The 25,512-nt window shown below is 55.4% G+C and overlaps 2 protein-coding genes across 2 annotated transcripts in view; one reads left to right on the top strand and one right to left on the bottom strand.

The window, feature by feature from the left end:
• LOC307182649 (putative selection and upkeep of intraepithelial T-cells protein 1 homolog) overlaps positions 1 to 1,972 on the bottom strand; it is a gene marked incomplete at both ends in the record, with an annotated part of 45,792 nt that extends 43,820 nt beyond the window's left edge. The window contains 2 exon segments of the mRNA XM_079914082.1: positions 906 to 1,166; positions 1,969 to 1,972. Coding sequence (XP_079770208.1) covers positions 906 to 1,166; positions 1,969 to 1,972 — 265 coding nt within the window.
• Positions 1,973 to 2,669: 697 nt separating this feature from the next.
• On the top strand, positions 2,670 to 21,999 carry SLC5A9 (solute carrier family 5 member 9; the record flags this gene model as incomplete). The annotated part of the gene is made up of 14 exons (XM_079900948.1): positions 2,670 to 2,831; positions 4,795 to 4,866; positions 7,955 to 8,059; positions 8,360 to 8,524; positions 9,884 to 9,989; positions 10,804 to 10,884; positions 11,211 to 11,416; positions 11,614 to 11,749; positions 12,578 to 12,685; positions 15,263 to 15,413; positions 16,940 to 17,108; positions 18,444 to 18,659; positions 21,050 to 21,209; positions 21,791 to 21,999. The coding sequence occupies 14 exons, from the start codon at positions 2,670 to 2,672 to the stop codon at positions 21,997 to 21,999; spliced, it is 2,046 nt and encodes a 681-aa protein (XP_079757074.1).
• Positions 22,000 to 25,512: the final 3,513 nt, after the last annotated feature.

Below are 25,512 nucleotides of genomic sequence, written 5' to 3' on the forward strand. Positions count from 1 at the left end.
GTAGGAGTTATAATGGAGGGGGGACAGGCAACCGTGGGTACCAAGTAACCCAGAATCCAAAAAAGGACGTGGCGGGGGTGGGGACGGGCCGGTGGAAGGAGCATGAGCCCAGGTCCCAGGCTCTGCCTCCAGTTGCTAATCCCAGGATCCTCTGAATCTCCTTGGCCTGTTTCTCGCGTGAGGCGGCAGAGAACTCGCCGCCTGTTTAGTCTCTCCCCAGCAAGATCCGGCCGCTCCCCGGTGAGAGCTCCAGAGCCTTGCTTGGGTGGCTGCAGGCTTTGCTTTCATAGGAGGACGTGACAAGGTGGGTGGCAGTGGCTCAGGCATGAAGCCACCCCCCGGCCCCACTTGGGGCCTCTTGGGGCTCTGGAATTTGTCAGGACCAAGGACATCTCCAGGGGCCTGTCCGCTCTAGGTGAACACCAGGGCAGAGTCCCACAGAGCCATCTCGCCACACAGAGCACAGTGCCGGCAACAGCGCCCGAGACAGAGCAGCCCTGCGCCGGCGAGGGCTCTGTGCCTTGCACACACTCCTCAGGCTTTATACCTCAGGATGCCTCTGCGAGGTGAACTTCGTCATCCCCTCTCCACATACAAGGACACGGAGGCTGAGAGCACAACTCATGAGTACCAGGGCCGGGCGGGGTCCAGGGGTGCCTGGCCTAAAGCTATGGACCCGAGCCCTCACTGTTCTCCCACTTTTCAGTCACAGCTCCAGCTGGATCCCACTTCCCACAGGACTCTTAGAACCGAAAGGCTAGAGGAGACCAGGTCAATAATTTCCTTTGTAGCACTTTAGCGCTCCAAGGTCATTACAAGCGATTCCAGACCTCTCGTTTCACAGGTGAGGAAAGGCGCTCGCAGTGATGTGTGCCACGTGCACCCATGCATTAGGGGTCACCAACGTGCTGGCGGCAGAAGCAGAGCTCTCCGGCTCCCGGGCCACACCTGTTTCCTCTGTGCCACTGCTGCCTTCTGCCACTCGGGCTCTGCTGCTTGCTCTTGGATTGAGCTCCGGTTCCTCATAAAAGTGACGTCTGCAGAGAAGACAGCCGATGTCAGGCGCTCACCACCCTCCCGCGGTCCTTTCCCCGAATCCTCGGGGAGCCTCCAGGCTGCTCGGGGTCTTAGCTCACAGGGACCCCTCAGAGCCACTGCCGCCCTAGCTGCGGACACAGCCAGGAACAGCCCAGTGTGGTCAGTGCTGTGAAGGGGAGCACATGGCCCCCAGCCTGGGCACCAGGAAAGGCAGCAAGGAGCAGCCAGAGGAGAGGAGGGGAGGCAAGAAATGATCTCTTGGTCAGTGGTCCCCCAGCAGCAGCAGGAAGGGCAAGGGCCTTAAACACCCTAGTCTCGTGTGCCGGAGCAGGGACCCTCTGTGCAGCCTCCCGACAGGCGCTGTCCAGCTTCCATGCTCCGGACCTTGGCCTAACCCTCTGCTGGTGCCACTCCCCCTTTTGAGATGTCCCCAGCCTAGACCATTGTTTTCCTTAAGTCATCAGGCCCTTGGACACACATAAAATTCTGCCATAGACCCACTGACACTCTTCTCTCTTGGCTTCATTAGAGGGTGGAAGGGGCTGCTGCCTCCTCACAGATGGGGAAGAAGAGGGGTCGCCAGGTCACTCCGACAACTTTCTGCAAAGCAATTGTCACGGGGCTCTAGTGCAGTTCTAAGAAAGTTTCAGCTGGTCCAAGGAGTGTCCTCCAGCCAAAAATGCCCGTTATGTGAGCCACATGCCCTGCAGGAAAGGGCATGCACTGCGTCAGCTGGGCTCAGTCACTGGCCGAGAGCAGCCAGGCAAGTTGAGATTTCAGGGCGAGTGTTCAATACCTACGGGTCAGCTGGGGCAGCAGGGGCCCTAGGCTTAGCCATTGCCACGGCCTCTGTGGCATGGCTCCCTGAGTGTCCTGACTCACTTTTAGAATTGGGGTAAGGGTACTAGGCATCTGTTATATTATCCTCACCCATTCGACCTCAGCCAAAACTGAGACAGAAAATGTCCCGGGCTTCCCTGGTGGCGCAGTGGTTGAGAGTCTGCCTGTCAGTGCAGGGGACGCGGGTTCGTGCCCCGGTCCGGGAAGATCCCACATGCCGCGGAGCGGCTGGGCCCGTGAGCCATGGCCGCTGAGCCTGCGCGTCCGGAGCCTGTGCTCCGCAACGGGAGACGCCATAACAGTGAGAGGCCCGCGTACCGCAAAAAAAAAAAAAAAAAAAAAAAGAAACCCCAACTCCAGGCCCAGCTCTGCTTTACTTCCCTGCATCCCTCTCCTCCCTGGGCCTCAGTCTCTCCTCCACACAAGCAGGAGCTCGAGCGCCTTGACTCTGAAGTCCCTCCCAGTCCAGGCTGCCAGGACTCTGTTCCTTTCCTTCTTCTCTCCCTCCTGTTCCTGCTCCTCTCCGGGATGGGAGCGTGCACGCGTGCACGTGTACATGTGCATGTGTGTGTGAGTGTGCAACTGTGTGTGTAGTGGGGTCCGGGAAACGGAGGGACGCCTGCAGAAGACGGAGCTGGCAGTAAGGGGAAAAGGCGGGCCAGGACTTTATGTGCCAATGGGGCTCAGAGCTTTCTCATTGGCCAGTGGCGCTTAGGGCTGTTTAATCATTAAAGGAAAAGAATGAAACCAGGAGTGCCTCAAAGTCCAGCCTGGTGGTGACTGACTAGTAGATGAGCGCGGAGCTGGCAGCAATGGGGCCTGGAGCTTCGGGAAATGGGGCCAGCACTGCGACAGTTCCACGCTCAGCTCCGGGTCCTGGAGGCAGCCTGCATGCCTACGACATCGCGGTCCTGGTCGTCTACTTTGTCTTTGTCATTGGCGTGGGGATCTGGGTGAGTAGCTCGGAGGTTGGGGGTGGGCAGGGGAGGCAAAGGCAGGCTCTCTTCGATGGCTGGTCATGGAGCTGGGGGCAGGGGTGGGCAGAAGGAAGGCGTGTCCAGGAAGCACAGGGGCTGATGTGAAAGGACCTTAAGGGATCATCCTCTCCAACCCCTCCCTTTTAGAGATGGGCAACTGAGGCCCAGAGAGGGGTGTGACCTGCCAGAGCTCACACAGCGAGCCCCCATCTCCCGTCCGACTCCCTGTCCCTGTGCATCTGCTCCTTTGGCCCCATGCATCCCTGGCCTCCCCACATCCCATTCCTGCCCTCTTCCACATGCCAGCATCCCCAGCTATGCGAATGCTTGACTCCTGGACCCACCACACCTTCCGCCAGACGGTGCCTTGGCAAGGAGCCGTGCTTTCTAAAGGAGCTGGGCTGCGCCAGGCAGATCCCAACATGCTTCTGTTCTCCACTGCTCACCAGAGCCTCAATGCCCTGGACGGGCGCCAGGCTGGGAGGTCGGGGAGCTCTGAGTTCAGATGTCAACTCCAACAGGTAGGGCCGCATGGCCCTGGGAACATACGGAGCCTTAGTTTTCTTATCTGGACAATGAGAGTATAAAGGTCTATGAGGTAAAGTGACCCTGACCATTTAGGAGCGTGACACATTTGAGGGTCTGGCACAGCGCCCAGCACACAGCCTGCAGCAGTAAATGACCGCGTTATCTCTGCAGCAATCGAGGGAAACTCCAGCGCCTCTAGACTCCACTGTGAGGCAGAGAGTGACTGGAGCCCCAGGTGGTCACTTATGAGGCTGTGGCAAGGTCAAGAACCATCTCTGGCCTCCGTCTCCCCATCCGTAAAGTGGGATGAACTGTCCCTGCTTCCCAGGGTGTGTGAGGAAGAGATGGGCAAACAGAGGCTCGCTGGCTCCCGGGAGGTGGACAGCCATGAAAAGCAGAAACTCCCCTGTGACTTTGGACAAGTTGCTTCCCATTAGACGACCTCCATTTCCCCACCTGTAACGTAAATTATTTCTGTTCATCTGTCCTCCCCAAGGACCAGAGGTGGCACAGGAAAGTCCAAGCAAAGTCTTGACGAGCAGCGAGCCCTGCACACCAGTCATGCCCTAGTGACTAACCTGTCGCTTTCTCTTGGGGGAAGAGAAGCTTCTTTCAACTTCCCTCTCCCTTCCCCTCCTTCAGGTATTTCTCTTGTCTGCAGACCCAATCAGATGCCTGGCTTCAGCATCCAATAAGGGCTTTAACCGGCTGCCCTGTACTCACCCCCTGCATCCGAGAGAAAGTTCTTTCATCCCCACCCCCTTTCAGTCTTCAGAGTAATTCCTCAAATAGGCCACTACTGACCACCTCCCAGTGCAGGAGGGGGTTTGCGCCAGGGTCATGGGTGGACCTCAGTGGTGCGGTCTGACCTCAGGCCGGAGCAGGAGACGCCCCCAGAAGAGTCCTGCCTCTGTCTGGGGACCGAGTGCTTTGCAACCTCCCAGTCCCCCGAGTGGGAGTCCGGCTGGGCGGAGGGGACAAGGCAGTCTCCCTGCCACGGTAGCCTGCGGATGAGACCCCAACTCATTTCCTGAAGCTACGTTTGGACAGGGACGGGGGAGCAGGATGGGACACAAGAGTGCACAATGGCAATAACCTGTGCACATGAACAGCACCGTGCATTCATGAGGGCATTTCACTCACACACACACACACACACACACACACACACACACACACACCCCATTAGCGCCTTTGTTCTTCACACCAGCCCTGGGTGATGAGCAGGGAGGCCCAGAGAGGGGAGCTAACGCCCCCAAAGCCACGTAGCTAAAAGATGGAGAACGCTTCAGCCGCAGTTCCCACCCTCTGTGTTCCCACAGTGCCTGCCTCGAGGGGCAGGGAATCTGGGGCAGAGGGCAGAGCCTGGGGGAGGCTCGGGAAATCCTCACTCTTGCCATTTCCTTTCCAGTCGTCCATCCGTGCCAGCCGAGGGACCATTGGCGGCTACTTCCTGGCGGGAAGGTCCATAAGCTGGTGGCCAGTGAGTCGACCCTCCTCCCGCCCCTCCCCCCACCTCCCAGCTCCCACCTCACCTACTCCTGCCTGGACCAAGGCTACAGCCCCCAAGGCGGTTCCTGGCTCTGGGCTCCTTCTCTCTGGTCCAGAGGCACCAGGCAACCTGAGAGACCTTGCAAACCCTCAGCTGGGACCTGCGTGCCCTGGGCGCCTCCTAAGTGTGGGTCCCACGCCGGACACTGGACCTACAGAGCCCACGCAGAGTGTTCCCGTCCCAGAGGAGCTCAAGGCTGGGCGGGGCAGACAGACTCCTAAACAGCCTGATGGCTGCGGAGCTGGAGGGCAGCATGGGGCCTGCGAATGTCTGGGGGAGGCCTCTAGCCTCCAGACAGTGGAAGTGGGATTAGGAAAGGTTTTCTTGGGAAAGTGACACATAAATACTAAAGAGCAGTTAAGTGAGGGAAATCTAGAGGCAAAATCCCACCCCCCACAGGAACTGGTCCTTTGAACCCCAGTTCCTCCCATCAGGCCTCCCCACTTGTTCCTTTTGGTCCTCAAAGCTAACTTCCTCTTCCTGAAATAGGACGGAGGGAGGTGAGGCCTGCTTCCAAACTAACAGCGGAGTCCTCAGCCCCAGGGGCCACTGAAGCTGGCACAAGCCCAGGCACGCACACCTCACACGTGGCGTGTGAGTGCACACACGCACACGCACCCACACACCACCGGCCCTCTGCACATCCCTGTCTTTGTTCTCGCCACCCTCGCTGCCCACCGCTGGCGCCAGACTCACCAAAGAGCAGAGGAACCCAGGAAGCCTGCAGGGTTCTCTGGAAGGTTCAGGTGTCTGGGACAAGGAGAGGTGAGGACAAAAGGAGCATGACAGGGCTTCTCTGGTGGCGCAGTGGTTGAGAGTCCGCCTGCCAATGCAGGGGACACGGGTTCGTGCCCCGGTCCGGGAAGATCCCACATGCTGCGGAGCGGCTGGGCCCGTGAGCCATGTGCTCTGCACATGGGAGCCTGTGCTCCGCAACGGGAGAGGCCACAACAGTGAGAGGCCCGTGTACCGCAAAAAAAAAAAAAAAAAAAAAGGAGCATGGCAGACTCCCCCGGGATGCAGGGGGCTGTGGGCCTGGCAGCTCACAGGGATGGGGACAGGGTCGCTGGTGCCGTCAGACAGCCCTCATCAGAAGAATGAAAACCCCCCAGAGGCCTTTCTGATCATCTGGTCCCCCCACCCCACCCCCGAATCACAGCCCTGGAAACGAGTCATTGGGAGGCACAGAACTGGGACAGGTCAGGTCTCCTTGGGTCCATCCAGGAGAACCAGTAGGGGGCCGGCCTGGACGGTCAGTCCTGCGGAGAGCAGAGCTCTGGGGTGTGAGGAAACCCGAGGCCTCCGAGCAGGAGGGGGTGCCCCAGAGACGGTGACAGAGCGGGACGTGGGTCTGTGCACGTGGGAGAGAGGATGTGGCGGTGCCCTCGCCAGGGGGACGGGGCTGTGAGCTGAGCCGCCTACACTGAGAGCAGCTTCAGCCCAAGGCTGGGGCAGAACCAGCTGCGAGTGAGGGACTCTCAGTCCCACTGCCCCGCTGGGACGTGTGCGTCTGGCGCCTGTGACGATCGTCCAATAGCTTTGCGCGCTTCCCTACTCAGCCAGTCCTGAGAGGTGCCTCAGTCCCCTCCCTGTGGCCCGAGGGGAGCGTGGTTGGGGGCTGACGGCAGAAGGCGCAGCAGCATCCCCGTCTCAGAGGGGCCCGTGGGGTCCCCTGCCGACCTTGTTGATGGCTCCTTGAGTGACGCACTGGGGGCCCCGGGCAGGGTCCTCGAGAGCAGCCTGGGGAGCCTGTTCTTCCACAGTAGGAGGCCCAGTGCTCTCTGCTGTGACTGAGTGATCCAGCCCAGCCTGCAGCATCCCCAGGACCCCCTAAGAGAGGGAGGGTGTGTGTGTGTGCACGTGTTGTGTGCACGCGGGGGCGGAGGGGTGGCTGAAAGTCCGCGGGAACATCAGGCCTATTGTTATCTCTGTGCCTTTGCACTGTGCTGCCTCTTCTCTGAATGTCCCGGCGCTTTCCCTTCTTCTCACTTTCTACTGCCCAGCCCCACAATTTTATTAAGGTGACACAGGGTACAAGACTGGCTCTTCCCCTCCGGCTCCCATCTAACAACAACAGATGACACTAATGAACGCTTACTAAGACCTAGCACCCATCAAGCAGTGATTACAGGAGGCAGATGGCCAGAGTCGCAATCCGCATTTCGACTCTCACTTATCAGTTCTGGAACTTGAGCGAGTTATTTGCCTGTGCCTCAGTTTCCCCGAGGTGAATGGGGATAATGGCAGAACTCTCCTCGTGGGGTTGTCGTGAGGAGTTGGTGAGTTAATATATTTAGAACGGAAGCAGGCACTTGGCCATGCCGTTCAAGTACTGACGGCTGTGACTGTGGACATCATCTATCTAACTGGCATTGCCTCCTGTTGCCTCAGAGTAGTTGGCTGCCTCCTGGAGAAAAATTAACTGGGGGGGTGGCCTGGGCTGTGCTCAACCCCGTGGCTCCTCCCACTGCCTGGCCCTGCCCTGGGACCTGCCGGAACCGGGTGGCAGAGGGCCTCCCCCATCCCTCTCGTGGGGGACTCCCCTTCTCCCTTCAGTTTCCTTCTCTCTGGAGGCCCTTAGATCCATGGTCCCAGAGCAGAGCTTTATCCTCCCTACATGGACCCTGCTTCCCATGGCTTTTCTTCTTTCCCGCTTTGCCTCTCCCTCACTGGGTGGCCTGGAGCCAGTGACTTCATTTCTCCTAACATTAACTCCTTCCTTTGTAAAGTGGAAAGATGAATACCCATCCCTCCAAATACTTGTGGAGATTAAGTGTATTAGTGCCTATAAAATGCCTAGCACGTTGCCTGGCATACAGTAAGGGCCTAATAAACAGCACTTCCACTCCTCTTCTCATTGCTCCCCCACTGCATCTCCTCCCTCTGATCTCACGTTCCCTGAGTTCAGGTTCTGCTCTCTCTCTGCCTCTTTCCTGGATCCTGAAGCCCACAGTCCTGACTACAGATCGATTCCAATGAAAGCTGACCTCTGACCCTTGGCCCCCCTTGTGCCTTGCAGATCGGAGCATCTCTGATGTCCAGCAATGTGGGCAGCGGTTTGTTCATCGGCCTGGCTGGGACGGGGGCCGCTGGAGGCCTTGCTGTGGGTGGCTTTGAGTGGAATGTAAGGAAGTTGGCCTGGAGGATTCTCATGGATAAAGGGGGTCTTAACCCACCCCACCCCACCCCATCCCCGGCCTTAGTGCTAAGAGGAACCTCAGAGGTGCTTGGGGAAGATGCATGGTGACTCGAGAACCCATTTTACAGATGAGGAAACCAAAGCCTGGAGGACCTCATCAGAGGTCACACAGGACTGAGATCAGGCCTGTGGCCCCTTACCTCCCCGCCCAGGGCTCTCCTCTGCACAGACCACCTCTCCATCTGCATCTAGGACGTGGATCCCTTTTTCTCCCCACTCTCCCAGGCAACCTGGCTGCTTCTGGCCCTCGGCTGGATCTTCGTCCCCGTGTACATCGCAGCCGGGGTGGTCACAATGCCGCAGTACCTGAAGAAGCGATTCGGGGGCCAGAGGATCCAGGTGTATATGTCTCTCCTTTCTCTCATCCTCTACATCTTCACCAAGATTTCAGTGAGTACCTGCTCCCGTGTGGCCATCACGTCTCTCTGAAAATGCTTAGGAGAGGGCATAGCTTGTTGCTGGATGGATGAATGCATGGATGGTTAGAAGAGGAAGGATAATAGAAAAGGAGGATAAATCCACACCCCTGGGCTTCCCTGGTGGCTCAGTGGTTGAGAGTCCGCCTGCCGATGCGGGGGACACGGGTTCGTGCCCCGGTCTGGGAAGATCCCACATGCCGCGGAGTGGCTGGGCCCGTGAGCCATGGCCGCTGAGCCTGTGCGTCCAGAGCCTGTGTTCCGCAACGGGAGAGGCCACAACAGTGAGAGGCCCATGTACCCCCCCCCCAAAAAAAATCCACACCCCTTCCTCACATGCTCCCCCTCAGCAGTAGGGTAATTAGAGATGAATGATAAATGTTTGTTGAGTGAATGAGAGTCCCTCTATCCAAAGAAGTCACAATCTAGAATTCGTTCACTCATTTATCTTGCCATTAATTGATTCTTCATTCAGCACGGAGCATTAATTGCCTAGAATGTTACCATTAGAAAGGACCTATTCTTCCTCTGTTGACCTAAACTCAGAAGACAAACCCAGGTCAAAAGATTTGCCCAGGTCCACACAGAGCACTAGCTCTGGGGCTGGAACTAACGTTTGGGTTCTGTGGCCCAGCTGAGGCCTCCTGAGGCTTTGTCACGTAGTAGCCCTTGTCATGGGTCACAAAACACTCATATAAAGGGACCAGCAAGCATGTCCTGAAGGGAACTGAATCATTCGGGTTAGCCAGGTCCAGGGCTGGAAACATTACATCCTCTTGTTCCACCAATGCTTGTAAATAACCCTAAATCAGCTCAGGCAAAGGCTGCGACCCCACGTCCCCCAATAAACCCAAACATGTGGGTATCCAGGACCTGTGTCGTCTGCACTGGGGCGCCTGCCCGTCAGGTCAGCCGCGGGCCCATCTGGCAGCTGAGTGGGCCGGTGCTCCTTCAGGGAGCCGTCAGGGAGCCCCTAGGTTCCCACCTTCTCCCCCAGTGGCCTCTTCCCCCGCCCCCCGACCCCAGCTCCTGTCTCACTTCCTCAGTGTGCCACTTCACCCCTTCCCCGCCAGCACATGCCCTTGGCAGTGCTGCCGGATCACACGGTTCTCAGGCTCAGAGCTGTCCGCGGTGCTCCTCTGCTTCACAGTCTCCACGGCGCCTCAGGGTTTGTAGGCCAAGCCCATCCTCCTGAGCACGGCACGTAAGGCTCATCTTCATCGCACCCTGAGGGCCAACAGCATCTGGTATTGCTGAGCAGGAAGGTGACGTACACTGGTGACCACACAGAGGGCCTTGGGTGACCTGGACTCCTGGGTCGCTGTCTCTGCAGACTGACATCTTCTCTGGAGCCCTCTTCATCCAGATGGCCTTGGGCTGGAACCTTTACCTCTCCACTGTGATCCTGCTGGTGGTGACGGCCGTCTATACCATCACAGGTAGGGCCGAAGGGAGGTCACGTCGGGTGCAGGTGCCAGGAGCAGAGACAGGGACAGGTGGAGAGGGAAGCGCCGGATGACAGGGACACAGAGGTCCAGGGAGGAACAGAGTGAAAACTGACCGGGAGAGTGAGAAAGAGAAACTGGAGGGAACAAAGAGAGAGGCAGACAGAGATGCAGAATCAGGCATCACAGACACTGTGCACGTGGGAAAGAGAAAAGGGGAGACAGGAAGGGCAGAAACAGGAGGAAACAGAGCCATCCCGAGAGAGAGCCAGGGAAGGAGATACAGAGGAAGACCGACAGCAGGGAATAGGGTGGAGGTCAGGGGACTGTGACCCGGACTAGAGTCACCACAGGCTGCTCCAGACAAGAGCCACAAGCATGCCTTCTCCCGTCTCCTGCAGAGCCCCTCACAGAGGCCTGGGCTCGCGGGACACAGGCTCCGGCAGACTTCCTCCTGGCTGAGGGGGCCTGGGAAGATGGGGGAGCTTAAATGGGCATTGGGGTGGGGAGGGAGGCAGGCCTCCCGGTGGAGCTAACAGCGCAGGAAAGGAAAAGACTTGGGATATTACCAAACAACAGCCAGAGGCCGTGGGGACAGAAGGAGAGGGACCTGAGGGCCTGTGGCTGTACCAGCCTCCGCCTTCTGGGCGGGCCCACGGAGCACGAGGGGCGGGGAAGGCAGTGGCCAGAGTCCATCCGCTGAGGGCTCCATGTGTTCTCTGGTCTCCCCAGTGCGGCCCAGCACAGGGCGGGCACCCTGAGAGGAACCCCCTGCTGGTGCTGATGAACCCTCTCCTTGGGTCCCCAGGGGGCCTCACGGCCGTGATCTACACAGACACCCTGCAGACGGTGATCATGGTGGGGGGAGCCCTGGTCCTCATGTTTCTGGGTAAGGAAGAGTCCTGAATACATCCCACCCTCCCCTGTCAACTCCTCTCTGATCTCTCTCTGGCTGTCACCACCACGGTCTGATCAGAACTTTGCAGACCACAGAGCCATGTCCCGGCTCCAGGCCAGGGCACCCCAAGAGCAGGATTCTCTCTACTCCACAACAGGGGTCTTGAGCCTGAGTGCCACTCCATCTCTTATTCCCAAGTCCCATACGAGTTCCGAGCTCAGGGGTCCCACACACGACTGGGATCCAGCGAGCTGGGGCATGTGACAGACCCAGTGGGGCCTCAGGGCTGTTTCACTCACAGTGGTCTCTCCCTGCAGGCTTTCAAGAGGTGGGCTGGTACCCAGGCCTGGAGCAGAGGTACAGGCAGGCCATCCCTAATGTCACAGTCCCCAACACCACCTGTCACCTCCCCCGGCCCGACGCCTTCCACATGCTCCGGGACCCTGTGAGCGGGGACATCCCTTGGCCAGGCCTCATTTTCGGGCTCACGGTGCTGGCCACGTGGTGCTGGTGCACCGACCAGGTGATGCCCTGACCAAGCTTGGCCCAGCCCACCACAAACTGGGGTGGCTCCTGCGGGCAAACTGGGCATGTGGATGCACAGAGGGCTGGGACCGGTTCGGGAACAGGTATGGGGCACCGTCCCCACGCTGGGGCTCGCAGGAGCCGAGCGGAACCCGAGCAGGCCCGACTGGCGCTCCTGCGCTGCTGTCTTTTCAGGTCATTGTACAGAGGTCTCTCTCCGCCAAGAGTCTGTCCCACGCCAAGGGGGGCTCCGTGCTGGGGGGCTACCTGAAGATCCTTCCCATGTTCTTTATCGTCATGCCTGGCATGATCAGCCGGGCCCTGTACCCAGGTAAGAGCTAGTCTCCCTCCGGGCAAAGTTGGCCCAGAGCAAGGGCCACACACTTTCTATGAAGAACACATAGTAAGGGCTTCCCTGGCTGCGCAGTGGTTAAGAATCTGCCTGCCAATGCAGGGGACACGGGTTCGAGCCCTGGTCTGGGAAGATCCCACATGCCACCGAGCAACTAAGCCCGTGCGCCACAATTACTGAGCCCGTGAGCCACAGCTACTGAGCCCGCGTGCCACAACTACTGAAGCCCACGCGCCTAGAGCCCGTGCTCTGCAACAGGAGAAGCCACCACAATGAGAAGCTCACGCACCGCAACGAAGATTAGCCCCTGCTCACCCACAACTAAAAAGAAAGCCTGCACGCAGCAACGAAGACCAAACGCAGCCAAAGATAAATAAATAAATAAATTTATATTAAAAAAAAGAACACATAGTAAGTTCGTTAGGCTTTGTGGGCCAAACATGCAGTATGTGTATCAGTAGAAGAAATTTGTACCTGAATGTCATTTTAACATCCTGCTTTCTCTCTATAAGGGAAAGACCAATTGAGGCATTCATGGTCCCTTGCAAGGATATTTGCCTTTTATTAAGATATAAGGCCTAAAACCCAGAGGGGTCTATCAGGTTTTGCAGGGTAGTACGTGGTTGAGAAGTCTACCAGACATTCCGAAATCCCAGGACCCAACCTCCACCTGCCCTTTGACCCTCTAGACGCTGACTCCCTCCACTCACCAGTGAACACTTTCCTATGGGGTCAGAAAGCAGGTACTGGGCCAGCCAGAGAAGGCACGGGATGGTTTAGCTCTGACTGCCATCACTTCTTCTGCAGATGAAGTGGGCTGCGTGGACCCTGACATCTGCCAAAGAATCTGCGGGGCCCGCGTGGGATGTTCCAACATTGCCTACCCCAAGCTGGTCATGGCTCTCATGCCCATGGGTAAGTCCCATCCCCCCACACCACGCTGCACACCAGGTTTCCAGCCTCATCCCACCCCCACTGCCCAAGAGGGATCGCATGAGGATGGTCGTAGATGGGAAGAGAAAATGAAAACATTCACCTCCGCACCCCCGTTCCTAATACACACACACACACACACACACACACACACACACACACACACTTTTCACAAGCATCTGTAGGGCACTACTCTGTGCCCTGGCTCTGGACATACAGAGATAAAAGGCAGGCCCCTGCTCTCGAGCTCAGTGCAGTCTGCAGGGTACCCAAGCAGAAGGCACAATACAGTGGAACCAGTGTGGGGACACGGTGGGGCTGAGGGAGCCCTAAGGAGGCACCTGACCCACTTTGGAGGAATGTGGAGGAAGGTTTCCCAGAGGAGAGGAAATGGAGCTGAGTGCCGGGGAGCATCTCAGGCAGACAAAGGCGGAGGGGCGTGGGAAATGTCGTTCCAGGGATGAGGGCCCGTATGTGCAAAGGCCCAGGTATGAGAGAGTGTCAAGTCTGAACTGAAAGTCGCCAGTGTGGGCTCAGATGCAGCAGGAATGAAGACCACCTTCGTGGGGAGGACTTGGTGGCCACGCCCCACTGTGCAGCGTGACCTTTACTCTGAGGGCAGTGGAGGGTCACTGGGGGTTTCAGGCCAGCGTGCATGACTGGATGTGTGCTTCAGAAGGATCACTCTGCACGGAGAGCTCAGCTTAGGGGGAGGCAGGGAGATAGGTCCTGAGGGATTTTCAGTGGTCAAGGCAGTAGTGGTGGCTTGGACCAGGTCAGTGTCTTTAGGGATGGACAGAAAGGGTTTAGGTGATATTTGTGAGATAGAATTGGCAGGACTTGATGACTGATTGTGTTTGAGGGACAAGAAAGACAGAGGGATCCAAACAGGGCTTGCAGGTCTTGAGTTTACAATGATATTGAGACTGGGGACGTAGAAAGAAAGGCAGGTTTATGGAGGGAAATTGAGTTATTCCCTCCCTCCAGTGGAACAAGAAATGAATCAAAGAAATAGTGGAGATGGTGGTGGAGGCCCAGTTATGACAGAGCAGCCAGAGAGGGACTGGCTGAGGGAGGTGGGGTAGGAGGGAGGCAGAGGAAGGGTCCAGAATAACTTGAGCATATCATATCATTAACCAAAGGAAGAAGCAGGGGCCCCAGAGGAAGATGCTGGCCTAGATCTGGGACACTTGGAGTCACCCAGGGAGGCGTGCAGGAGGCGGTTAAATATTTGGACTGAGGGGAAAGAGGACTGAGGTGGGGCTGGCCAGGGAGTTGTGTTTCTAGATGCTTCCTCATCAGAATCATAGAGACTTGAGATACCAGTGGGCCCCACCCTCCCTTGTTACAGGTTGAAAACAGGCCCAGAAAGGGTCAGAACTAGTCCAAAGATCACACAGCTAGTTCCTTGCAGAACCAGGAAACAAATCCATGGCTTCTGCCTGTGGAAAACAGTACGGAGGTTTCTCAAAAAACTAAAAGTATAACTACCATAAGACCCAGCAATGCCACTCCTGTGAGTATAGATATAAAAAAAACCCCAAAAACACTAATTCAAAAAGATACACGCACCCCAATGTTTATAGCAGCACTATTTATAATTGCCAAGATATGGAAGCAACCTAAGTGTCCGTCAACAGATGAATGAATAAAGATGGTGTATGTATACACAATGGAATATTACTCAGCCATAAAAAGAATGAAAGTTTGCTATTTGCAGCAACGTGGATGGACTTGGAGGGCATTACGTTAAATGAAATAAGTCAGACAGAGAAAGACAAATACTATATAATATCACTTATATGTGGGCTCTAAAAAACCCAACAAACTAGTGAATATTACAAAAAAAGAAGCAGACTCAGATATAGGGAAGGAACTAGTGGTTCCTGGAGGGGGAGGACATTGGGGTGGGGGACTGAGAGGCACAAACTATTGGGTGTAAGATAGGCTCAAGGATGTACTGTAGAAAATGGGGAATATGGCCAACGTGTTGTAGTAACTGAAAATGGAAAGTAACCTTTAAAATTTGTATTAAAAATTAAAATAAATAATTAATTAATTAAAATAAAACCTTCAAAAAGTTCCAGGGATTCTGCCTCCCAAGCTGGGGCTTTAGTCTGGTATCATAGCATCATTGAAAAAGGTTCAAAACACTGAAAAAAAACACTCAATAATTAATAGTCACCCTCCTCCCGACCAGGGCCCACTAACCAAGTGTCTACAACGTTTAAAACCCAGACCGAGATGTCCAGTCTGCAGAGAACCTTAAAGATCAGCTAGTCTCACATCCCTTAATAGTCAGATGAGGAAACTGAGGCTCAGGGAGGACAGATGACTCGGCCAAGGCCACAGGGGGCGGCAGAGGTAGTGTGTGGCCAGAGCCCGGCCGCTAGCGCTATGGGTCTCCAGGATTCCTGGTTGGGCACCTCATTCAACACCGTCCCCATCCCTTTCCCGCCCCTAAACTCGTGCTTCTGCTGGATGCTGGCAGCCTCCACGGTTGCTGGCAGAGCTGGCCTTCACGGGCCAGCTGTCCGCAGAGACCTCATCTCTCCCCAGGTCTGCGGGGCCTGATGATCGCAGTGATCATGGCCGCCCTCATGAGCTCACTCACCTCCATCTTCAACAGCAGCAGTACCCTGTTTGCCATTGACGTGTGGCAGCGCTTCCGCAGACAGGCAACAGAGCAGGAGCTGATGGTGGTGGGCAGGTGCGCTGGCCCATCCTTCCGGAGCACCCCCTCCCTGTAGGCAAAACCCCTCTCCCCTCTCCTCCCTGCCCTGGGTTACCCGAAGGAGATGCGGCTGGGTCTGGGCCCTGCACTGGCAGTCAGAGCCCCTGGTTCCTAGCGCCAACTTTCTGCAGGACCTCAGGTGAGTTCCTCCCCAGCTTTGGACCACTCCCCTCCCTCCAGAATAAGGAGAAGAAAAATCTCTTCCCTGCCTGTTCAATTTTATCTTGGAACTGATCAAGAGGGTAAATGAGAGAAGCTGACAAAGCATTGACTCAATGAAAGATGAACTGTATAGATGGAAAGACGTTAGCAAGCAGCTCGCCCCCAGTGTCTTCCAGACCAGCTCTGGATGTCATCCCCGGATAACAGAAAGACTCCTTCAGTCTCACCCCGAGCACGCGTCCTACATCATACCTTTGTGCTGCTGACACAGGGGCGACTTATATGGTCCTGCCCTGAGGGTGCACACAGTTTAATGAGAAAGTCAGAAACATGTAATGCAGTGAGGGGCCCACATCGATGGAGGTGTTCATAGGAAGGTTGTCTCCAAAGGATGCAGGGCTTTGAACGCTCAGCTGAAATTTGAACTTTATCTCATAGGTATTCATTTTATGCCTTTTCAAAATATAACTTGGTGGCTGTTTTCTCTTTTTCTCCCTGGGTTGGGCATTTCTAGTTTGCACAAAGTTAAGAGGCCCTTTCTGAAATCTTTGCTTCATAATCTAAGGCTCTGTAACTCAGGTTTCTGGACTAACGTGTTCATTCTCTACTTGAGTTTCGATAACTTGCTCTTTTCCGTCTCCCTGCCTTTGCATTCACTGTTCCTTCCATCACGATGCCTTCTGCCCACGGCTGCCATGGGTCCCTACGGTCCGCTCCTCTGTGCATCCCAGCCCTATGCACAGGGACTGACCATCAAAGGATCTGAGCGCAGGACAGATTGTACAAAGAGGTGGGGGCTAAGAGGGGAGTGAACGGCAGGTAGCTCCTGCAGTTTAGCTGCTGCTCTAGTGTGGCCTGAGAGAGAGAAAATGGGAGGGAAAGGAGAGAAGAGGACAGGTGTGCAGAATCCTTTTATCTCTTTGCTCACCTGCCAAGTCTTACTGCACCTGATGGCATCAGTCAGTGAGGTTTGGGCACCATCTCCTGGCAATATGCATCATTGCACCCAACACACCCAAGAAAAGTTTTTCAACCAGGGGCCATTTACTCAGGTGGGTGGTGAAGGGGAAAGGAATGGATTTCTTCCCAAAAGCAGATGGGCTACACGCTTTCAAAGGGATTTTTAAAATTTGGGTTTTTTTGGATTCTGTAATTCTGATATTCTGGGATTTTAAGAGTCTGACTTTCTGGAATCTTTGCCTTTGTGATCCTGTCTTCTCTGATTCAGCAACCACGCGTTCCCCTCCTTTCTCCCTTCCTGGTTCCCGTACATCACCTTCACCTGCCCCACTGCAATGCCGCTCCGAGCGCTCTTCACGTGCCCTGTTCTCTCCTGGCAGAGTGTTTGTGGTGTTGCTCGTCGTCGTCAGCATCCTCTGGGTCCCCATCATCCAAAGCTCCAACAGCGGGCAGCTCTTCGACTACATCCAGTCTGTCACCAGCTACCTGGCCCCACCCATCACTGCCCTCTTCCTGCTGGCCATCTTCTGCAAGAGGGTCACAGAGCCTGTGAGTGCAGCAGTGCACCTGTCTCTCCCAGAACACCAGAGGGTCAGGAGAGCTAGTCTGTCCATAACCTGGACTGCCCCCTCCAGGCTTCCGTCTCCCCAGCCATAGCATCGGGTCTAGATTTATTCATTCACTCAGCAAACATGAATCAATCCCACTAGGGAGGCTCCAGGGATGCAATGGTTTACAAAGTTCACATAGGTCTGCCATCACTGGGCCAGCAGGAGGAAAGAGGTTTCGATATGCAATAAGAGCAAAGTATGATAGCTGCCATGAGAGCAAAGAGCAGGAGCACATAACCTATGGGACGCCTGGGAGGGGAGGTCACAAAGGGACTTGTGAGCTGAGATTTGAAGGATTAATGGGAGAGGAAAGAGTCTTCCCGACATGAGGAACAGTGTGTGTAAAAGCAAGCAGACGGGAAGCTCTCTAACACGGCAGGGCTCTACATGTCGGCAAAATGACAGCAAAGAGGATGATGAAACAAAGTGTGAGCTTACAGGGGTGCCTGCACATGTGCCACTTGTGAAACTGCACGGAAATGTAACAGACCCTGGGAGGTACCAGGAGGGTAACCCTGGTCACTCCCCAGGATAGCCTAGAAAAGACAGGCCCAAATTGCTGGCTGTACCTGGGGGAGGTAAGGAGCATCATGGACGTGATTGTACAGGGGCCACGTGAGAGCCCAGGGTCATCATAAGGGCGATCATAGAAGCCCCTCCCCCAGTGGAGTAGTTAAGCCAGGCCTCTGCTGGGTCTACTGTTTGCAGAGCTCGAGTCCCCCTGCTGATAACTAGAGTGCACGGCAGAAATCGGTTGAATTCTGGAGGTTTCTATTCATTCCAGAATTTTTGAAAATATAAGCCTTCTTATACTTGGGGAACAGGTAGAGGTTAGGGTCCAACAGTGCTACAGAGAAGATACAGGACGTGCCAGAGCTTTCCTTTAAAAATAAAAAAGGAGGAGTTCTAATTCTGATTTCTGATTTCTGATAACAGAGAGCTGGGGAGGAAGATCCTGGCTTTCCCTGCTGATTACAAAAGCAAATTCCATTCTAGTTGAATATTAAGCACCTACCCTTAGTACTTATTAATTTGCTTATCACTGCATGTGAGTGAGGTCGAGTCACTGCTTCAGTCATTGTTCTGCAGCGGAGCCTAGTCTGACCTTTTCCAATAAACTGCTCTGCCTGCCTTTAGGTTAAGACAAAGCCTCGGCATTCATGGGGAACTTACTCAGGCAGACTTGCAAACGCGGTGACAAACCAAACCGTGGCTTTTAGCTTCCTGGGGCTTCCCCGCTGGATCCCACCCCTGGACTGCCCTCTCTCCGCAGGGAGCCTTTTGGGGCCTCATATTTGGCCTGGTGGTGGGGCTTCTGCGCATGACCCTGGAGTTCTCGTACCCAGCCACAGCCTGTGGGGAGGCAGACCCGAGGCCGGCCGTGCTGAAAGACTTCCACTACCTCTACTTTGCACTCCTCCTCTGTGGGCTCACGGCCATCGTCATCGTCACTGTCAGCCTCTGCACAACCCCCATCCCTGAGGAAAAGGCAAGTGGAGTGTTCAGAACAAGGCCGCCCCCAAATGTTCCCCTACCCACAGTGCCTGGACTTCCACCATCGACTCTTACTCCACTGAGTTGAGATCACAGATGGCTGGGGACGGTGAGCTCCTTGGGCTGTTAATTCCCAAGTGAAAAGTAATTCATTCAATTGGAAAATTACTCAGCGGGCACCTACTCTGTGCCAGGCACTGTACTGGGCTTACAAAGATGAATGGGCCCTGCCAGCAACTGCCCGTGGGGAGCAGGGATGGGGAGTGGGGGAGGAAGACCACAACACCAACAGTTACTCTCCCAAGAGAAGGTACAGAAGGCCCAAGCTCAAAGGGTGCAGCGGAGGGCAGAGGAGAGGTAGTCACCCCTGGGGGGAGGGGGAGGGTCCCCGGCAATGTCACTTGAGTTGGACCTTGAAAAACAGGTTTATGAGAAAAGAAACAGTCTAGCAGAGTAAGAGCTTGATTTGAAGCCCTCGCCGCTCCCACGCCGATGGATTTACCAGTCCTCAGACACTGATGCTCAGTCTTTTGAAAGCTTTTTTCTTTAGAGCAGAAGGGTATTACTTTGCTCAGGCTGCCATAACAAAGTACAACAGGGTGAGTGGCTTAAATGACAGGAATTTATTTCCTCGCAGATCTGGAGGCCAGGAGTCAAGGGGTTGGTCAGGTTGCTTCCTCTGAGGCCTCTCTCCTTAGCTCATAGGTGGCCGTCTTCTCTCTGTCTTCACGTGGTCTTTCCCCTGTGCCTGTCTGTGTCCAAATCTCCTCTTCTAAGGGCACCAGTCATATTGGTGTCCTTAGGGCCCACTCATCAGACCTCATTCAACCTTAATCACCTCTTTAAAGACCCTCTCTCCGAATACAGTTACACTCTGAAGTGCGGGGGTGGGGGGTAGGATTTCAACATATGAATTTGGGGGGAACAGTATTCAGCCCGTAAGAGAGCCCATGCCAGAAGTTGGTCCTTGAAACACTGGGTGGAAATAATTAATAACACTCCTTACCTTTAGAGTTCGCAAAATGACCTATACCCTTAGTGTCACGAATTCCTACAAACAAGCAGTGTATTCACAGGTGAACCAAGAGACTGACTTCCCCCAGGGCTCACCCCTGAAATGGTCTCCCCCCACCGCTTGATCCTTCAGCGTCCCCATTGTCTGCTGTCTCATTCCCACACTGAAGTCCTTCCCAGTTAAAAATCCCCTCCCTGGCTCCCGTTCTCCTCCAGGTACAATTTTCTCCCTCTCTGACCCTCAACAGCAAACTTTGTGAAGAGTGGTGTCCATCACCAGCCTCCACTTCCCCCTCATCTACTCCTCGACCCGCTGAGTCGGCCTGGTGTCCCAGTGCCCTCCAGCATTGCTCACACCAACATTCCCAACAACCTTGTTACTGGTCACTTCTCCATCTTCATCTCAAGCGAACTCTGAAGAGAACCAGACGCTACTGCCCACATCCTGCATCTTGGAGGCCTCTCTTCTGCTCACTGTATATTTTTCTACCCTTCTGGCTGCTCCTCTGTCATCTTCATGGGATTTTCTTCCTGCCCCTTAAATATCATTGTTCCGTAGGGATCCGTGGACGTCTCCGCTGTGAGGCCCTCCGGGCTCTTCAAGCTCCTGCTGTGTGTGTGTGTGTGTGTGTGTGTGTGTGTGTGTGTGTGTGTGTATGACCACGCCCCCGCCCCCAGGCTTTCTCTCTCACTCTGTCTCACTCCCGCCATCACCAAGCCCAGTCGTCCTCCTGCCAGCTCGAGCTCCATGAGGGGCCCCGCTACCCATCTGAAGGTCCAGGGCAGCCCTGAGAGCCACGGCGGCTGCCTCCAGTCAGTCACCACGGCCTGCAGCTCTCACTCCTCAACCTTGGGGCTGCCCCCCACCCCGTGACCTCAAATGCTCATTGTTTCTGGTTCCACTTTTGCAACTGTCTCCAGGCTGGATCTCATCAGTTCACTCTGAGAGATCTTCCTAAAGCCCAGAACTGAGCCTCTTCCCTCTGCTTCCCGCGTGCGGTGACTCTCCATGGCCTACTAGCTTCACGTAGTCTCAGCTTCTCAGCCTGACCTCGGGAGCTGCTGCTGTGGGCCGCCTGCCTCCCTATGTCCGGCCTTGCGTCTCCCTGCCCGTGAGCTGCGGGAGGTCAGGGGCCCAGCCTGACCCGCGGTGTTTTCGGCCCCCGGCACGAGCCCTGTATGGAACAGGTGCAGGGAGTTCAGATTTTCCAAGGACGGGGCAGTCGGGCCTCAGAGGCAGGCCTCGTCCCCTGTGCTCCTTTCTTGTTCTCCTCGCTGTTCTGCTGGCCTCCCGGGAAGGGGTGTCCTCTCTTTCTACAGCCCGACTTCCTTCCAAAGGTCCCTGAGCCGAGGCTGTTTGCTCTCCTCCAGCTCGCTCGCCTGACGTGGTGGACACGGCACGGTCCTCACTCTGAGCTGAAGAGGGAGGCGCGGGAGAGCACAGCAGGGACAGCGGACGTGCCATCTGGGGAGGGTCCTACAGGGGCCGGAGGGACAGAGAACCCCAGGCACGGCCAGGAACAGCCTGCAGGTAGGCTGAGGGCACATGGGGGGAGCAGTGGGGACGGACACCAGGTCATGGGTCCCAAAGACCCCATCTGGGGGGTCACTGGGGATGGGGTCTCTGAGGGAGTCCCCCAAATATCACCCCTCCTCCCTTCCCAGATGGCTATTAAACGAGTAAGGCAGATGAGAGCTGAACTATTGCCCTCATTACTGACAAAGCAGAGCGCGAGGATTTGGTTTATATCACTGTGAAGTGCGCTTCCTCGTGCTGAGCCGCTCGGTCCTCAGGCGGGGCACGCGCTCCGAACTGGGCTGAACTGTGTTCGTTATCCTCGCCCCTTAACAGCCCTCTCCCTGCCACACGGGCATGCTTCCGCTAGATGACGGTTTGGGGGTTCAGCGTGGCACCCCAGCTCAGCGCCCAGCCTGCGGCTTGCACCCGGGCTAAGCTGACTGTTCCCCCTGCCTCTGCCCCCTTCCGTGCGCCTCATTCCTTTCTTGGGTTTTTCACCATCTCTGTCCCGGCCCTGCTCTCTCATCATCTCCTTTCTCCAAGCTCGCCCTGCCGCCCCCCTGCCTTCCTCCCCTCTGACTTCTGTCCCTCAGCCCCACGCAGGTCCTGGGGACAGCTGCTCTGGGGCTGGCTGTGTGGGCTCTCGCGGGCTCCGGAGCAAGCGCTGAGCCCCGCGGAGAAGGCCGCGCTGGAGCAGAAACTGACCAGCATCGAGGAGGAGCCGCTCTGGAGAAGCGTCTGCAACATCAATGCCGTCCTCCTGCTGGCCGTCAACATCTTCCTCTGGGGCTATTTTGCGTGACTCTGCAGGCCTGGTATCAGCCACGGCAGGTTAAACACAGCCAGGCCCGGCCGGCCGGAGACAGGCTCCCTTCCCACCTCGCTGTCCACACTGAGCCCTCAGAGGCTGAGACTGCAGGAACCCCCAAAGAGCACCCCATCCAGCCAGTACACTGGAGGGTGGAGCCAGGAGGCGTGGAGAGGGCGCTGGGTCTGCTCAGGCCACACAGCAGGACTCGCACTGGGTCGCCTGACTCCAACTCTTGTCCACTACAGTACCTTTCACTCCTACCTCAAAAACACTATTTCTGGCTTCTGGTGAGTCTGTCCAGGAGCTTGTACTCTACATGTGTCATGAGGTCAAAAAAGTGGAAGATACAAGAAAAAGAGTGGCAAGAAAGTTGCCAAAATCCTCATGCATCTTTGCTCACCCATTTCCCTTCCTTGTCCCCTTTCTCCCTCCTTTACTCTCTGGCTCCCAATCCCCGGTCACCTATTTCCAGCGAGCATCTCCCCAGCAAGGCCTTATACTTTCACTGGTGGCTCCGCACTGGTGGCTGTCAGACCCGAAGGAGCGAGGGACCAGGGACCAGGGTGGAGGGTAAACGTGGTGGCAGATGGCATTTGGGCAGGGAGCTCTCCTCGACACCACTCAGATCTGCCTCTTCCTACCCTCACATCCAAACATGCACCAAGACTCCGGGCCTCGAGGAACTTAGAGGCCAGCTGGAAAGACATGACTTGTTGGAGACAAGAGGAATCAAGACGGGCTGCTGGGTGCTATGAGCAAGCCCTGCGGAGGGGCAGCACAGACAGCCTAGGAGGCCCCACAGCTGCGCCTGTGCCCCCTCCCTCTGCCTGCCAGGCATCTGGCTACTCTGGAAAACACCATGACCCTGCCTGGGTGTCCCTCCTCCAGGAAGCTGCCCGATGCCCACCACTGGATCAAAAAGTCCCATTCCTGCTCGCACAGCCTCTGGACCTGCTTCTGCGGCAGCACCGATCACTGCGCTGTGAGGTTTGCCTCCCGGACCAGACTGAGCACTCCAAGGGGTAGGGACCAAGGACCGCATCCCAAGTGACTTTGTACCCAGAAAGTAACAGGTGTTGCCTTGGTAACAGGAAACGTTGAATTGGTAATTCTCCAAAGTCCTGGTAGGCTTTGCACTACAGCTGGCTGGCTGGGGAGCTTGGGAACCAGTGGTGGGGAGGAATCTCCTTCAGTCGGAGTTTACACGCTGAGTCTCAGATGTCTAGAACAAAACCACAGCTTCGTCCCATTGCGAAAGTCATCCATGAGAACATCCCTTCCTTTTTCTATCTTCCTGTCCAGGCTGTCCCTACTCTTATGGGACCCTCTTTAATGCTGCCTTGGGTCATCACTTTATGCTAATCACTCATCATAATTGAATACAAATAAAATTCTTGTTTTGAGGGTTTAAATACATCTGAGTCTATGATTACCTCCTATTGCTGCTGTCCCCTCCACATTTCTCCACTGACCTTTTCTTGTTCTGTGTCACCTCACATGGCTGTGCAGTCCTCACTGTTTCCCAGTGACCCTTAATGCGAACTCAGCTATTTCCCCCAAACCATCTACATAAGGCTTCTTTTTTTTTTTTTTTTGCGGTACGTGGGCCTCTTACTGTTGTGGCCGCTCCCTTGCGGAGCACAGGCTCTGGACATGCAGGCTCAGCAGCCATGGCTCACGGGCCCAGCCGCTCCGCGGCATGTGGGATCTTCCCGGACCGGGGCACGAACCTGCGTCCCCTGCATCTGCAGGCGGACTCCCAACCACTGAGCCACCAGGGAAGCCCTACATAAGGCATTTGTGTGCAACCGATTATTCTGAAGGTCTGGGGAGGGGAAGAATTGTAAACCACAGAAGCACAGGTTAAGATGAAATATTGAACACCCCTATTTCCCAGAGCTCCTCAGCAGCTGCTCTGAGAACTTCCCATGGGTCTCGCAGTGTCCAGCCTCCCGCTCCTCGCGTGGTCCCCAGCCCCCTCTCCCTGCAGCTGCTCTCACTGAGTCCCTCTGCTCCTTTCTGTGTCTGGTGCCTCCCCCTCAGTTCCCCCTCCCTTTGTTATGCTGAGTCTCCTCTGGGCTCCAGACCTATCTGCTTCAACCCAAGGATTCATGAGCACACTGTTAAACACAGGAGGACTTCAGGAAGGGTGGCCACTCTCCTTCCCTACCCTCTTTGCCTGGTTAATTCCTACTCATTCCTCACATCTCAGCATAAACGTCATGTCTCTGCAAAGGAAAGCTATGTCATCCCGGTTACGACCTTACCTTGGCCACCTGCATCCCAGAGTGGATAAGTCTCCAGCACCCAACATATGGTCTCATGGTCCCCTGACTTTACCTTCAAAGAGTGACATATCTGTATAATTATTACATTAACATTTATCTCATCCCCTAGGCTGTAAAGTCCCCGTCACCTAGAGAGCTGCCTGGCCCATGTTGGGTGCTAAAAAATGTGCTGTGAACAAGTGAAAGAATGGATTAATGAATGAGTGAAAGCATCCTTAGCAGAGGAAATCAACTATTCAGAACAGAGGTGGGGAAAATCATGACACAAGTAGGAAACAGAAAGTGGTTTAAAATGTCTGGATTGGAGGGAAGACCGGGCAGGGCCACTGCTAGTCCGCATGGCTTCTCTGTGCAAGCGAGCAAAAGGCACCACCCTTCCTTTCTGTATCTGTGACTCCTCACCAGGGCTCATGGTGGTAGCCAGAGCTCAGGCGGCAGTTCTGCCCCCGCTCGGCCCTTGGCCAGGTGCAGCAGTAGTAGCCCTGCCATGCTGGGGAGTGGCTGGGGCGGTGAGTGGGGATCAGTCCGGCGAGCAAGGTCCCTGCTAAACTTGGGGCTTCATCATCTCTTCCCTGGATTATTGACCCAGTCAAAACAGTGTTATCTCTGTTCTCAATCTCTCCTCCTCCCATTCACCCTATGCACAGCGGTGAGAGTGATCTTCGTAAAACGCAAATCTTGTGTCACCTACCTGTTTAAGATTCTCTGTAGACAATGTTTCCTAGCCTGGCCTGAGGCCCTACCAAAAGTGCCAGAAGTACCCCCAGGGTCCAGTCCTTGGTCCCCCTTCTCTATTCCAGTGAAAGAGAGCTTATTCTGTGCAGTAGTGAAGAGCAGGGACCTGGAAGCCTGACCCTCTGGAACCAAATCCCAGCTATGCCACTTGCTAACTACATGATACTGGGAAAGTTGCTAATCTCTGTCCTAGTTTCTGTTCTACAAAATGGAGATGGTGACTGTAGCTATTTCATAGAGTTGTTGAAAGGATTAAATGAGTTAATTCACATAAATTATTTAAAACAGTGTCTGGAACAAAATTAAAGTCAATAAACATTAGCTATTATTACCACTATTAGTAGTAGGTGAGATGGGCACTGCACAGTCATGTTAGAGCTGGCACGACATGCTGTCAGAGCAAAGTGGGAGAGCAATTAATTCTTCCTGAGCGATCAGGAAAGGATATAACAGAAAGTTCTTATTGGAGCTGGAGTTTGTA

This window comes from Stenella coeruleoalba, assembly GCF_951394435.1.
Source record: "Stenella coeruleoalba genome assembly, chromosome: 1".
Taxonomy (NCBI): Eukaryota; Metazoa; Chordata; class Mammalia; order Artiodactyla; family Delphinidae; genus Stenella; species Stenella coeruleoalba.